General features: G+C 45.5%; 1 protein-coding gene across 6 annotated transcripts in view; it reads right to left on the minus strand.

Annotated features, from left to right (window-relative positions):
* Positions 1–12,756, minus strand: part of INSC (INSC spindle orientation adaptor protein) — a 279,978-nt gene that overhangs the window by 128,792 nt on the left and 138,430 nt on the right. For all 6 annotated transcript variants that reach the window (XM_069738644.1, XM_069738642.1, XM_069738641.1 and 3 more), the window contains one exon: positions 7,567–7,619. In XM_069738644.1, the coding sequence (XP_069594745.1) occupies positions 7,567–7,619 (53 nt within the window). The remainder of the gene's footprint in view (positions 1–7,566; positions 7,620–12,756) is intronic.

The raw sequence follows: 12,756 nt of genomic DNA on the forward strand, positions 1-12,756 counted from the left end.
TCATCAGTGTATCATCAGTGTATCATCATTATCAGTGTCATCAGTGTATCATCACTGACTCATCAGTATATCATCAGTGTATCATCAGTATCATCAGTGACTCATCAGTGTATCATCAGTACCATCAGTGAGTCATCAGTGTATCATCAGTGCCATCAGTGAGTCAGTGTCATCAGTGTATCAATGTCATCAGTGTATCATAAGTGTATCATCAGTGCCATCAGTGAGTCAGTGTCATCAGTGTATCAATGTCATCAGTGTATCATCAGTGCCATCAGTGTGTCATCAGTGTCATCAGTATATCATCAGTGTATCATCAGTATATCAACAGTGTCAGTGTATCATAAGTGTATCATCAGTATATCATCAGTATATCAGTGTCATCAGTGTCTCATCAGTGTATCATCAGTGCCATCAGTGTGCCATCAGTGAGTCAGTGTATCATCAGTGTCATCAGAGTGTCATCAGTGAGTCAGTGTATAATCAGTTTCATCAGAGTGTCAGTGTATCATCAGTGTCATCAGTATGTCATCAGTGTATCATCAGTATGTCATCAGTGTATCAGTGTCATCAGTGTATCATCAGTGTGTCATCAGTGTGTCAGTGTATCATCAGTGTCATCAGTGTATCATCAGTGTATCGGTGTATCATCAGTGTCATCAGTGTCAGTGTATCATCAGTGTGTCATCAGTGTATCGGTGTATCATCAGTGTCATCAGTGTATCATCAGTGTATCATCAGTGTCATCAGTGTAACATCAGTGTATCATCAGTGTATCATCAGTGTCATCAGTGTATCATCAGTGTATCATCAGTGTATCAGTATCATCAGTGTATCGGTGTATCATCAGTGTGTCATCAGTGTATCGGTGTATCATCAGTGTCATCAGTGTCAGTGTATCATCAGTGTGTCATCAGTGTATCGGTGTATCATCAGTGTCATCAGTGTATCATCAGTGTCATCAGTGTAACATCAGTGTCATCAGTGTATCATCAGTGTATCAGTATCATCAGTGTATCGGTGTATCATCAGTGTGTCATCAGTGTATCGGTGTATCATCAGTGTATCATCAGTGTATCATCAGTGTCATCAGTGTAACATCAGTGTATCATCAGTGTCATCAGTGTATCATCAGTGTATCAGTATCATCAGTGTATCGGTGTATCATCAGTGTGTCATCAGTGTATCGGTGTATCATCAGTGTATCATCAGTGTATCATCAGTGTCATCAGTGTAACATCAGTGTATCATCAGTGTCATCAGTGTATCATCAGTGTATCATCAGTGTATCAGTATCATCAGTGTATCGGTGTATCATCAGTGTCATCAGTGTATCATCAGTGTATCATCAGTGTCATCAGTGTAACATCAGTGTATCATCAGTGTCATCAGTGTATCATCAGTGTATCATCAGTGTCATCAGTGTAACATCAGTGTATCATCAGTGTATCATCAGTATCATCAGTGTATCGGTGTATCATCAGTGTCATCAGTGTATCATCAGTGTCATCAGTGTAACATCAGTGTATCATCAGTGTCATCAGTGTATCATCAGTGTATCAGTATCATCAGTGTATCGGTGTATCATCAGTGTCAGTGTATCATCAGTGTGTCATCAGTGTGTCATCAGTGTCTCATCAGTGTAACATCAGTGTATCATCAGTGTAACATCAGTGTATCATCAGTGTAACATCAGTGTATCATCAGTGTATCATCAGTGTATCAGTATCATCAGTGTATCATCAGTGTCATCAGTGTATCAGTATCATCAGTGTATCAGTATCATCAGTGTATCATCAGTGTAACATCAGTGTATCATCAGTGTAACATCAGTGTATCATCAGTGTATCATCAGTGTATCAGTATCATCAGTGTATCGGTGTATCATCAGTGTCAGTGTATCATCAGTGTGTCATCAGTGTAACATCAGTGTATCATCAGTGTATCATCAGTGTATCAGTATCATCAGTGTATCGGTGTATCATCAGTGTCAGTGTATCATCAGTGTATCATCAGTGTAACATCAGTGTATCATCAGTGTATCATCAGTGTATCAGTATCATCAGTGTATCGGTGTATCATCAGTGTCAGTGTATCATCAGTGTGTCATCAGTGTGTCATCAGTGTCTCATCAGTGTCATCACACAGACTGCCTCTCGAGTCCAGCTATTTAACCCAGACCATGTGACTGATCACATGACTGTGACATCACACAGGTCCTGTCTCTGCAGGTGGAGATATGGTGGACATCTTCCCACCCACTCTATAGATGTCCACCTAAAACCAGCCCATGTATGCAACTTTAACTTATCCCTCACAACACGTCGTGTGCTGGAGAAAAATTCTCTGGTTTCACATCACTGACGCCATTACGCGCATTGACACGTATCTAACCTCCATTACTTCACCAGTGACCCTATCACATGAGAATGACATTAATTCTAGACAAGTTGCATATTTTCTAAACTCGGACAGTGGTCCCTGCCCCTGTCATGAACCGGGGTTGTTTGGTTGCCCCTGGTTCCTTCTGAAGGGGATTTATCTATATCCCACATCCAGTTCCGGTTTGGAACTTGCAGCTCTCTGGTGCCCCCTTACCCTCAGGTCAGTCAGGGTACTGCACCTAGGGTAATTGGTCGCCAGAAAGGCTGCCTTACTATGCACTAGCTAATGGGCACACTGCAGCGAGGGTGAGATAACTACTCCCACTCAGGCGGGAATAATAATTATCAATGCCGTCCAGCGCTACCAGCTTTCCCAACAGCTCAGGACACTTCCGCTGCCACCAGCTCCTATTCCTGAATTAGTAATGGGTCAGGAGCCAACCACATTATTAGCGTAATTTACTTCAGAGGACTTGACAGTACGTTATAGAGCAAGGAGAAACAAAACCAGTAATTTTATATAGTAACATAGTAACATAGTTAGTAAGGCCGAAAAAAGACATTTGTCCATCCAGTTCAGCCTATATTCCATCATAATAAATACCCAGATCTACGTCCTTCTACAGAACCTAATAATTGTATGATACAATATTGTTCTGCTCCAGGAAGACATCCAGGCCTCTCTTGAACCCCTCGACTGAGTTCGCCATCACCACCTCCTCAGGCAAGCAATTCCAGATTCTCACTGCCCTAACAGTAAAGAATCCTCTTCTATGTTGGTGGAAAAACCTTCTCTCCTCCAGACGCAAAGAATGCCCCCTTGTGCCCGTCACCTTCCTTGGTATAAACAGATCCTCAGCAAGATATTTGTATTGTCCCCTTATATACTTATACATGGTTATTAGATCGCCCCTCAGTCGTCTTTTTTCTAGACTAAATAATCCTAATTTCGCTAATCTATCTGGGTATTGTAGTTCTCCCATCCCCTTTATTAATTTTGTTGCCCTCCTTTGTACTCTCTCTAGTTCCATTATATCCTTCCTGAGCACCGGTGCCCAAAACTGGACACAGTACTCCATGTGCGGTCTAACTAGGGATTTGTACAGAGGCAGTATAATGCTCTCATCATGTGTATCCAGACCTCTTTTAATGCACCCCATGATCCTGTTTGCCTTGGCAGCTGCTGCCTGGCACTGGCTGCTCCAGGTACGTTTATCATTAACTAGGATCCCCAAGTCCTTCTCCCTGTCAGATTTACCCAGTGGTTTCCCGTTCAGTGTGTAATGGTGATATTGATTCCCTCTTCCCATGTGTATAACCTTACATTTATCATTGTTAAACCTCATCTGCCACCTTTCAGCCCAAGTTTCCAACTTATCCAGATCCATCTGTAGCAGAATACTATCTTCTCTTGTATTAACTGCTTTACATAGTTTTGTATCATCTGCAACTATCGATATTTTACTGTGTAAACCTTCTACCAGATCATTAATGAATATGTTGAAGAGAACAGGTCCCAATACTGACCCCTGCGGTACCCCACTGGTCACAGCGACCCAGTTAGAGACTATACCATTTATAACCACCCTCTGCTTTCTATCACTAAGCCAGTTACTAACCCATTTACACACAATTTCCCCCAGACCAAGCATTCTCATTTTGTGTAGCAACCTCTTGTGCGGCACGGTATCAAACGCTTTGGAAAAATCGAGATATACCACGTCCAATGACTCACCGTGGTCCAGCCTATAGCTTACCTCTTCATAAAAACTGATTAGATTGGTTTGACAGGAGCGATTTCTCATAAACCCATGCTGATATGGAGTTAAACAGTTATTCTCATTGAGATAATCCAGAATAACATCCCTCAGAAACCCTTCAAATATTTTACCAACAATAGAGGTTAGACTTACTGGCCTATAATTTCCAGGTTCACTTTTAGAGCCCTTTTTGAATATTGGCACCACATTTGCTATGCGCCAGTCCTGCGGAACAGACCCTGTCGCTATAGAGTCCCTAAAAATAAGAAATAATGGTTTATCTATTACATTACTTAGTTCTCTTAGTACTCGTGGGTGTATGCCATCCGGACCCGGAGATTTATCTATTTTAATCTTATTTAGCCGGTTTCGCACCTCTTCTTGGGTTAGATTGGTGACCCTTAATATAGGGTTTTCATTGTTTCTTGGGATTTCACCTAGCATTTCATTTTCCACCGTGAATACCGTGGAGAAGAAGGTGTTTAATATGTTAGCTTTTTCCTCGTCATCTACAACCATTCTTTCCTCACTATTTTTTAAGGGGCCTACATTTTCAGTTTTTATTCTTTTACTATTGATATAGTTGAAGAACAGTTTGGGATTAGTTTTACTCTCCTTAGCAATGTGCTTCTCTGTTTCCTTTTTGGCAGCTTTAATTAGTTTTTTAGATAAAGTATTTTTCTCCCTATAGTTTTTTAGAGCTTCAGTGGTGCCATCCTGCTTTAGTAGTGCAAATGCTTTCTTTTTACTGTTAATTGCCTGTCTTACTTCTTTGTTTAGCCACATTGGGTTTTTCCTATTTCTAGTCCTTTTATTCCCACAAGGTATAAACCGCTTACACTGCCTATTTAGGATGTTCTTAAACATTTCCCATTTATTATCTGTATTCTCATTTCTGAGGATATTGTCCCAGTCTACCAGATTAAGGGCATCTCTAAGCTGTTCAAACTTTGCCTTCCTAAAGTTCAGTGTTTTTGTGACTCCCTGACAAGTCCCCCTAGTGAAAGACAGGTGAAACTGCACAATATTGTGGTCGCTATTTCCTAGATGCCCGACCACCTGCAGATTTGTTATTCTGTCAGGTCTATTAGATAGTATTAGGTCTAAAAGTGCTGCTCCTCTGGTTGGATTCTGCACCAATTGTGAAAGATAATTTTTCTTGGTTATTAGCAGAAACCTGTTGCCTTTATGGGTTTCACAGGTTTCTGTTTCCCAGTTAATATCCGGGTAGTTAAAGTCCCCCATAACCAGGACCTCATTATGGGTTGCAGCTTCATCTATCTGCTTTAGAAGTAGACTTTCCATGCTTTCTGTTATATTTGGGGGTTTGTAACAGACCCCAATGAGAATTTTGTTACCATTTTTCCCTCCATGAATTTCAACCCATATGGACTCGACATCCTCATTCCCTTCGCTAATATCCTCCCTTAAAGTGGACTTTAGACAAGACTTTACAGAGAGACAAACCCCTCCTCCTCTCCGATTTTTACGATCCTTTCTAAACAGACTGTAACCCTGTAAGTTAACTGCCCAGTCATAGCTTTCATCTAACCATGTCTCGGTTATTCCCACTATGTCAAAGTTACCTGTAGATATTTCTGCTTCTAGTTCTTCCATCTTGTTTGTCAGGCTTCTGGCGTTTGCGAGCATGCAGTTTAGAGGATTTTGTTTTGTTCCAATCTCCTCACTGTGGATTGTTTTAGAAATGTTCTTACCTCCCTTCTGAGTATGTTTTCCTGGGTTGTCTTTGTTCGAGTCTAATGTTTTTCTTCCCGTCCCCTCTTCTTCTAGTTTAACGCCCATATATTTTACTCCAAAAGGTAGGCAGTGTTTACAAAAGTATAACAAGATATTATAAAGCGAGACAAGTATCGTATATACAGACAATTACAAAAAGAAAGGGGCTTAAAGATGAAAATACACTTACAGTTCTTTCATATCATTTCATAGCAGACCATGCGGTGTGGGGGAGGGGTGATACATGAGGATGCATTACAGAGCGTCTCTCAGCTAGCTTCCTTGGCAAAAGCTAGTGAAAAATGAGGTCTCACTATCTTATACCTGTGCCCAAAACCTAGGCATTCCCCCAGCGGTGACCACACTGGATGGATGAAAGATATGAAAAGCCATCTCTAAACATATCTCGGTGTATGAACCTCGTAGAAGACAGACAACGTCATCATTATGCTCAGCGAGACATGGGGGTTCATATAAGTATAAAGATCAAGTGGATATAAGTAATTTGTTTCTCCATTTCTGCTAGACGCTGCGCTTAGAAAACGCACTGGTGTGTAGCCCTATTGTCACATATCCCAAATATATAACTTTCATATCTCTGTCGCCACCTGAGGTCGAATTATTCATCATGAATAATTCTCACACAACTCAGAGGACGCATGGCTGCAAACAAAAGGATTCCTGGTGGGGGGGGGGAATATAGGATTACACAGAGCTGACAGGCAGTGTGAGGAGAGGGGTCAGAAAGCCCACAGCGTGTGTCTGGGCCGCATGTCACTTACACACGCACACACACACACACACATGCACACACGCACGCACGCATGCAGGAAGATGCAACAGAGCTCAGTGTGCGATCGAACAATAAGACATTATGTCATATTTCCTGACAGCCCTCATAAATGTGAGTGCACCCCATTAGTAGCAATAAGTGACAGTCGATTGTATCACAGACGCAATAAAGCCACTCGTAGCAGTAACTGTTCTCTATTGATCCGGACATGGCGCCCCTCACACAGTAGTATTGAGGTAGATTTACTAATGTGTTTGTGCTCAGATCCGGGAGAAAAACAGTCAAAATTTACATTGTAATTGAAATAATAAATGTGCAGAGAGGGAAAGTGCAATGAGTGATGAATGAAATGAAACATTGTCGGTGCGCTCAGCTGATGGGGGGTGATGCTGTGTGAGCTGCTGCCGGACCCCAATAAATGCCATTCTGATAAAGAGGAATACGGCGGCTCAGAGTCCGCGCTGCCCCAGGTTCAGAGGTGTATTCACACACAAGGTTTATGCCTGGATGCAGATTATTCTGTCCACGCATTTCCAGGTTTCCGACCCACAATGACAATAAATCACATTCATGCTTTACCCTTGTGTGTTGAACTTTGCGCGGACTCTGAACGCCGTATTCCTCTTTTTCCTTATGACGCACGGCGTCCAGCCCGACTCACTATGTTTATTATGTGTTGCAGACGATTTTTACTGTTCTGCAATGAGGCTTAAAGTGGGACAATTTTACCAAAATTGTGGCCAAGTTTAGGCAAAAGCCCATGAAGAGGCGGTGTGAAGTCCGACAGGTCCGCACATGTCGCATCCAGCCGAGACGCTGAGATTCTTTTCTTGCTGAAAGTCATCACAGTTGGTGAATCTGGTGTTTTCACGTCCCTGCGACTCGTTCTTACCTTTCGGTGATTTCTGTGAGTTCGGAACATTTCTCCATTAATAAAGTTTCATACTGTGGACGAATAAAAGGGACATTTGTTATCAGCCTCATTTAAAGGGGCGGCGGGGCGCATAATGCTGCTAAGATGCATAAACATTAAGCCGATGTCCTGTCCGACCATAAATATCAGCGGATCTATAAATACTTGACGGTGTCAGCAGAACATTCACATTACGCACCCAGCAAGTCAATCGCCCACATCCGGAAAACATATTTTTCATCTGCTGCAATGTGATTGTGCTCACTTTCCTCTAAAATGACTTAATTAAAAGTTATTACGCTGTTCTGAACCTGATAACACATTATTTTTTCCTATAATTTATGTCGATCCCGAGCAACTATTACTGGGATAAGTGTGCGAGAGTGGAGAGGCGGCGACGAGAATCTACGCAGCGAATGTGATGGGTCCGACCTCTGGAAATTACTAGTAGATAATGCCGCTGCTATTTTACGTTTCTAAGAGGAAACATTGTAACCATCCAAAGTCATTCAATTATCACAATAAACAATCTTCTGCCGCGAGATCCCTACAATTAACTATCGGCCGCCAGCGCCTTGACGCCCGGAATGCAAATCGAGTCCTGTCAAGCCAATCCGGAAAATCACGGCGGCGCAATGTTCTCTCTGCTCGAGGTCTCAGCAAATGGTACAAAGTTTAGATGGTAAAGGAAATAAAAGAAAAGCTAAAAGGCCCAAGAGAGGCGACGAAAATTACCCTCATCATCATCGGACGTACCAAGGGCTGGAGGTTGGTTCTGGCCAGTCCGATGATGATCCCATAATGGCATTATCCATAACACGACCACTTTGTGTCTACTTTCCATTTTCCTGCCTGACAGATTTACTAATCACAAACTAGAGCAAGTTACAGCGCCATTCTAGGTGTCCACCTCTATAAATTAGAGCCATCCTGTTATGTTTGTTTAGACAGGACTCTAAAATGCTGGTCTTAATTAATTTCTCCAAAATTGTAATTTTATTATTTTCTCAGATTTATTTGGTGATAATGTAATGCAAATGTGTTCTGTGAATGATAGGAAGGAGAAGAGGAGGAGCAGAGGAGAGGCAGAGAGGTGGAGCAGAGGAGAGGACAAGAGGAGGAGCAGAGGAGAGGACAAGAGGAGGAGCAGAGGAGAGGACAAGAGGAGGAGCAGAGGAGAGGACAAGAGGAGGAGCAGAGGAGAGAACAAGAGGAGGAGCAGAGGAGAGGACAAGAGGAGGAGCAGAGGAGAGGACAAGAGGAGGAGCAGAGGAGAGGACAAGAGGAGGAGCAGAGGAGAGGACAAGAGGAGGAGCAGAGGAGAGGACAAGAGGTGGAGCAGAGGAGAGGACAAGAGGAGGAGCAGAGGAGAGGACAAGAGGAGGAGCAGAGGAGAGAACAAGAGGAGGAGCAGAGGAAAGGACAAGAGGAGGAGCAGAGGAGAGGACAAGAGGAGGAGCAGAGGAGAGGACAAGAGGAGGAGCAGAGGAGAGGACAAGAGGAGGAGCAGAGGAGAGGACAAGAGGAGGAGCAGAGGAGAGGACAAGAGGAGGAGCAGAGGAGAGGACAAGAGGAGGAGCAGAGGAGAGGACAAGAGGAGGAGCAGAGGAGAGGACAAGAGGAGGAGCAGAGGAGAGGACAAGAGGAGGAGCAGAGGAGAGGACAAGAGGAGGAGCAGAGGAGAGGACAAGAGGAGGAGCAGAGGAGAGGACAAGAGGAGGAGCAGAGGAGAGGACAAGAGGAGGAGCAGAAGAGAGGACAAGAGGAGGAGCAGAAGAGAGGACAAGAGGAGGAGCAGAGGAGAGGACAAGAGGAGGAGCAGAGGAGAGGACAAGAGGAGGAGCAGAGGAGAGGACAAGAGGAGGAGCAGAGGAGAGGACAAGAGAAGGAGCAGAGGAGAGGACAAGAGGAGGAGCAGAAGAGAGGACAAGAGGAGGAGCAGAGGAGAGGCATAGAGGTGAAGCAGAGGAGAGGACAAGAGGAGGAGCAGAGGAGAGGACAAGAGGAGGAGCAGAGGAGAGGACAAGAGGAGGAGCAGAAGAGAGGACAAGAGGAGGAGCAGAGGAGAGGACAAGAGGAGGAGCAGAGGAGAGGACAAGAGGAGGAGCAGAGGAGAGGACAAGAGGAGGAGCAGAGGAGAGGACAAGAGGAGGAGCAGAGGAGAGGACAAGAGGAGGAGCAGAGGAGAGGACAAGAGGAGGAGCAGAGGAGAGGACAAGAGGAGGAGCAGAGGAGAGGACAAGAGGAGGAGCAGAAGAGAGGACAAGAGGAGGAGCAGAGGAGAGGACAAGAGGAGGAGCAGAGGAGAGGACAAGAGGAGCAGAAGAGAGGACAAGAGGAGGAGCAGAGGAGAGGACAAGAGGAGGAGCAGAGGAGAGGACAAGAGGAGGAGCAGAGGAGAGGACAAGAGGAGGAGCAGAGGAGAGGACAAGAGGAGGAGCAGAGGAGAGGACAAGAGGAGGAGCAGAGGAGAGGACAAGAGGAGGAGCAGAGGAGAGGATAAGAGGAGGAGCAGAGGAGAGGACAAGAGGAGGAGCAGAGGAGAGGACAAGAGGAGGAGCAGAGGAGAGGACAAGAGGAGGAGCAGAGGAGAGGACAAGAGGAGGAGCAGAAGAGAGGACAAGAGGAGGAGCAGAGGAGAGGACAAGAGGAGGAGCAGAGGAGAGGACAAGAGGAGCAGAAGAGAGGACAAGAGGAGGAGCAGAGGAGAGGACAAGAGGAGGAGCAGAGGAGAGGACAAGAGGAGGAGCAGAGGAGAGGACAAGAGGAGGAGCAGAGGAGAGGACAAGAGGAGGAGCAGAGGAGAGGACAAGAGGAGGAGCAGAGGAGAGGACAAGAGGAGGAGCAGAGGAGAGGACAAGAGGAGGAGCAGAGGAGAGGACAAGAGGAGGAGCAGAGGAGAGGACAAGAGGAGGAGCAGAGGAGAGGACAAGAGGAGGAGCAGAAGAGAGGACAAGAGGAGGAGCAGAAGAGAGGACAAGAGGAGGAGCAGAGGAGAGGACAAGAGGAGGAGCAGAGGAGAGGACAAGAGGAGGAGCAGAGGAGAGGACAAGAGGAGGAGCAGAGGAGAGGACAAGAGGAGGAGCAGAAGAGAGGACAAGAGGAGGAGCAGAGGAGAGGCATAGAGGTGAAGCAGAGGAGAAGCAGAGGAGAGGACAAGAGGAGGAGCAGAGGAGAGGACAAGAGGAGGAGCAGAGGAGAGTCAGAGAGGTGGAGCAGAGGAGAGTCAGAGAGGTGGAGCAGAGGAGTCAGAGAGGTGGAGCAGAGGAGAGGCAGAGAGGTGGAGCAGAGGAGAGGCAGAGAGGTGGAGCAGAGGAGAGGCAGAGAGGTGGAGCAGAGGAGAGGACAAGAGGAGGAGCAGAGGAGAGGCAGAGAGGTGGAGCAGAGGAGAGTCAGAGAGGTGGAGCAGAGGAGAGTCAGAGAGGTGGAGCAGAGGAGAGGACAAGACGAGGAGCAGAGGAGAGGCAGAGAGGTGGAGCAGAGGAGAGTCAGAGAGGTGGAGCAGAGGAGAGGCAGAGAGGTGGAGCAGAGGAGAGGACAAGAGGAGGAGCAGAGGAGAGGACAAGAGGTGGAGCAGAGGAGAGGCAGAGAGGAGGAGCAGAGGAGTGGCAGAGAGGTGGAGCAGAGGAGAGTCAGAGAGGTGGAGCAGAGGAGAGGCAGAGAGGTGTGTTGTGAGTTCTGTTTTTGGGCTCCCTCTGGTGGTTACTGATGGTACTGGGTGACTTGTCTTTCCTGGGTTTCTGGGTTCCACCTGTTCCATCAGCATATGGGAGTTTCCTATTTAACCTGGCTTTGCTGGCATTTCCTCGCCGGTTATCAATGTATCCAGTGTGTCTTGTTACCTCTGCTCCCTGCTCCTAGAACCTTCTGGACAAGCTAAGTTTGGATTTTCCTGTTTTGTGTTTTGCTTAATTTGGTTTTTAGTCCAGCCTGCAGATATGTGATTCTCTGCTGCTGGTTGCTCTAGTGGGCTGAAATTGCTTTTCATGTACCATGAGTTGGCACATGAGTTCAAGTAATTTCAGGATGGTTTTTTGAAGGGTTTTTCGCTGACCGCGCAGTTCACTTTTGTATCCTCTGCTATCTAGCTTTAGCGGGCCTCATTTTGCTGAAACTGTTTTCATACTACGTATGTGCTTTCCTCTCATTTCACCGTCATTATATGTGGGGGGCTGCTATTTGCTGTGGGGTATTTCTCTGGAGGCAAGAGAGGTCTGTGTTTCTTCTGATAGGGGAAGTTAGATCTTCGGCTGGAGCGAGACGTCTAGGATCATCGTAGGCACGTTCCCCGGCTACTTTTATTTGTGTGTTATGTTCAGGGTCGCGGTCAGCTCAGGTTCCATCGCCCTAGAGCTTGTTTGTATCTGTGCTTGTCCTTTTTGTGATCCCCTGCCATTGGGATCATGACAGTATAACCGGCCCACAAAGTGTTAATTGTATTGGCTGAAGTAGGAGGATAAGTAGTCTGAGGAAGTTTTTTTTTTTTTTTTTCCCCTCAGAGTTTGCTGCCTAGCCTTATTGCAGCCTGGCTACTTCCTCCTCCTCTTAATCTTTGAATGGCTCTGATCTCAGCTGTTTATCATGGACGTCCAGAGTTTGGCTTCCAGCCTGAATAATCTTGCCACTAAGGTTCAAATACAATACAGGTCAGTATTGGGACCTGTTCTCTTCAACATATTCATTAATGATCTGGTAGAAGGTTTACACAGTAAAATATCGATATTTGCAGATGATACAAAACTATGTAAAGCAGTTAATACAAGAGAAGATAGTATTCTGCTACAGATGGATCTGGATAAGTTGGAAACTTGGGCTGAAAGGTGGCAGATGAGGTTTAACAATGATAAATGTAAGGTTATACACATGGGAAGAGGGAATCAATATCACCATTACACACTGAACGGGAAACCACTGGGTAAATCTGACAGGGAGAAGGACTTGGGGATCCTAGTTAATGATAAACTTACCTGGAGCAGCCAGTGCCAGGCAGCAGCTGCCAAGGCAAACAGGATCATGGGGTGCATTAAAAGAGGTCTGGATACACATGATGAGAGCATTATACTGCCTCTGTACAAATCCCTAGTTAGACCGCACATGGAGTACTGTGTCCAGTTTTGGGCACCGGTGCTCAGGAAGGATATAATGGAACTAGAGAGAGTACAAAGGAGG

Source organism: Ranitomeya imitator, chromosome 9 (genome assembly GCF_032444005.1).
Source record: "Ranitomeya imitator isolate aRanImi1 chromosome 9, aRanImi1.pri, whole genome shotgun sequence".
NCBI lineage: Eukaryota > Metazoa > Chordata > Amphibia > Anura > Dendrobatidae > Ranitomeya > Ranitomeya imitator.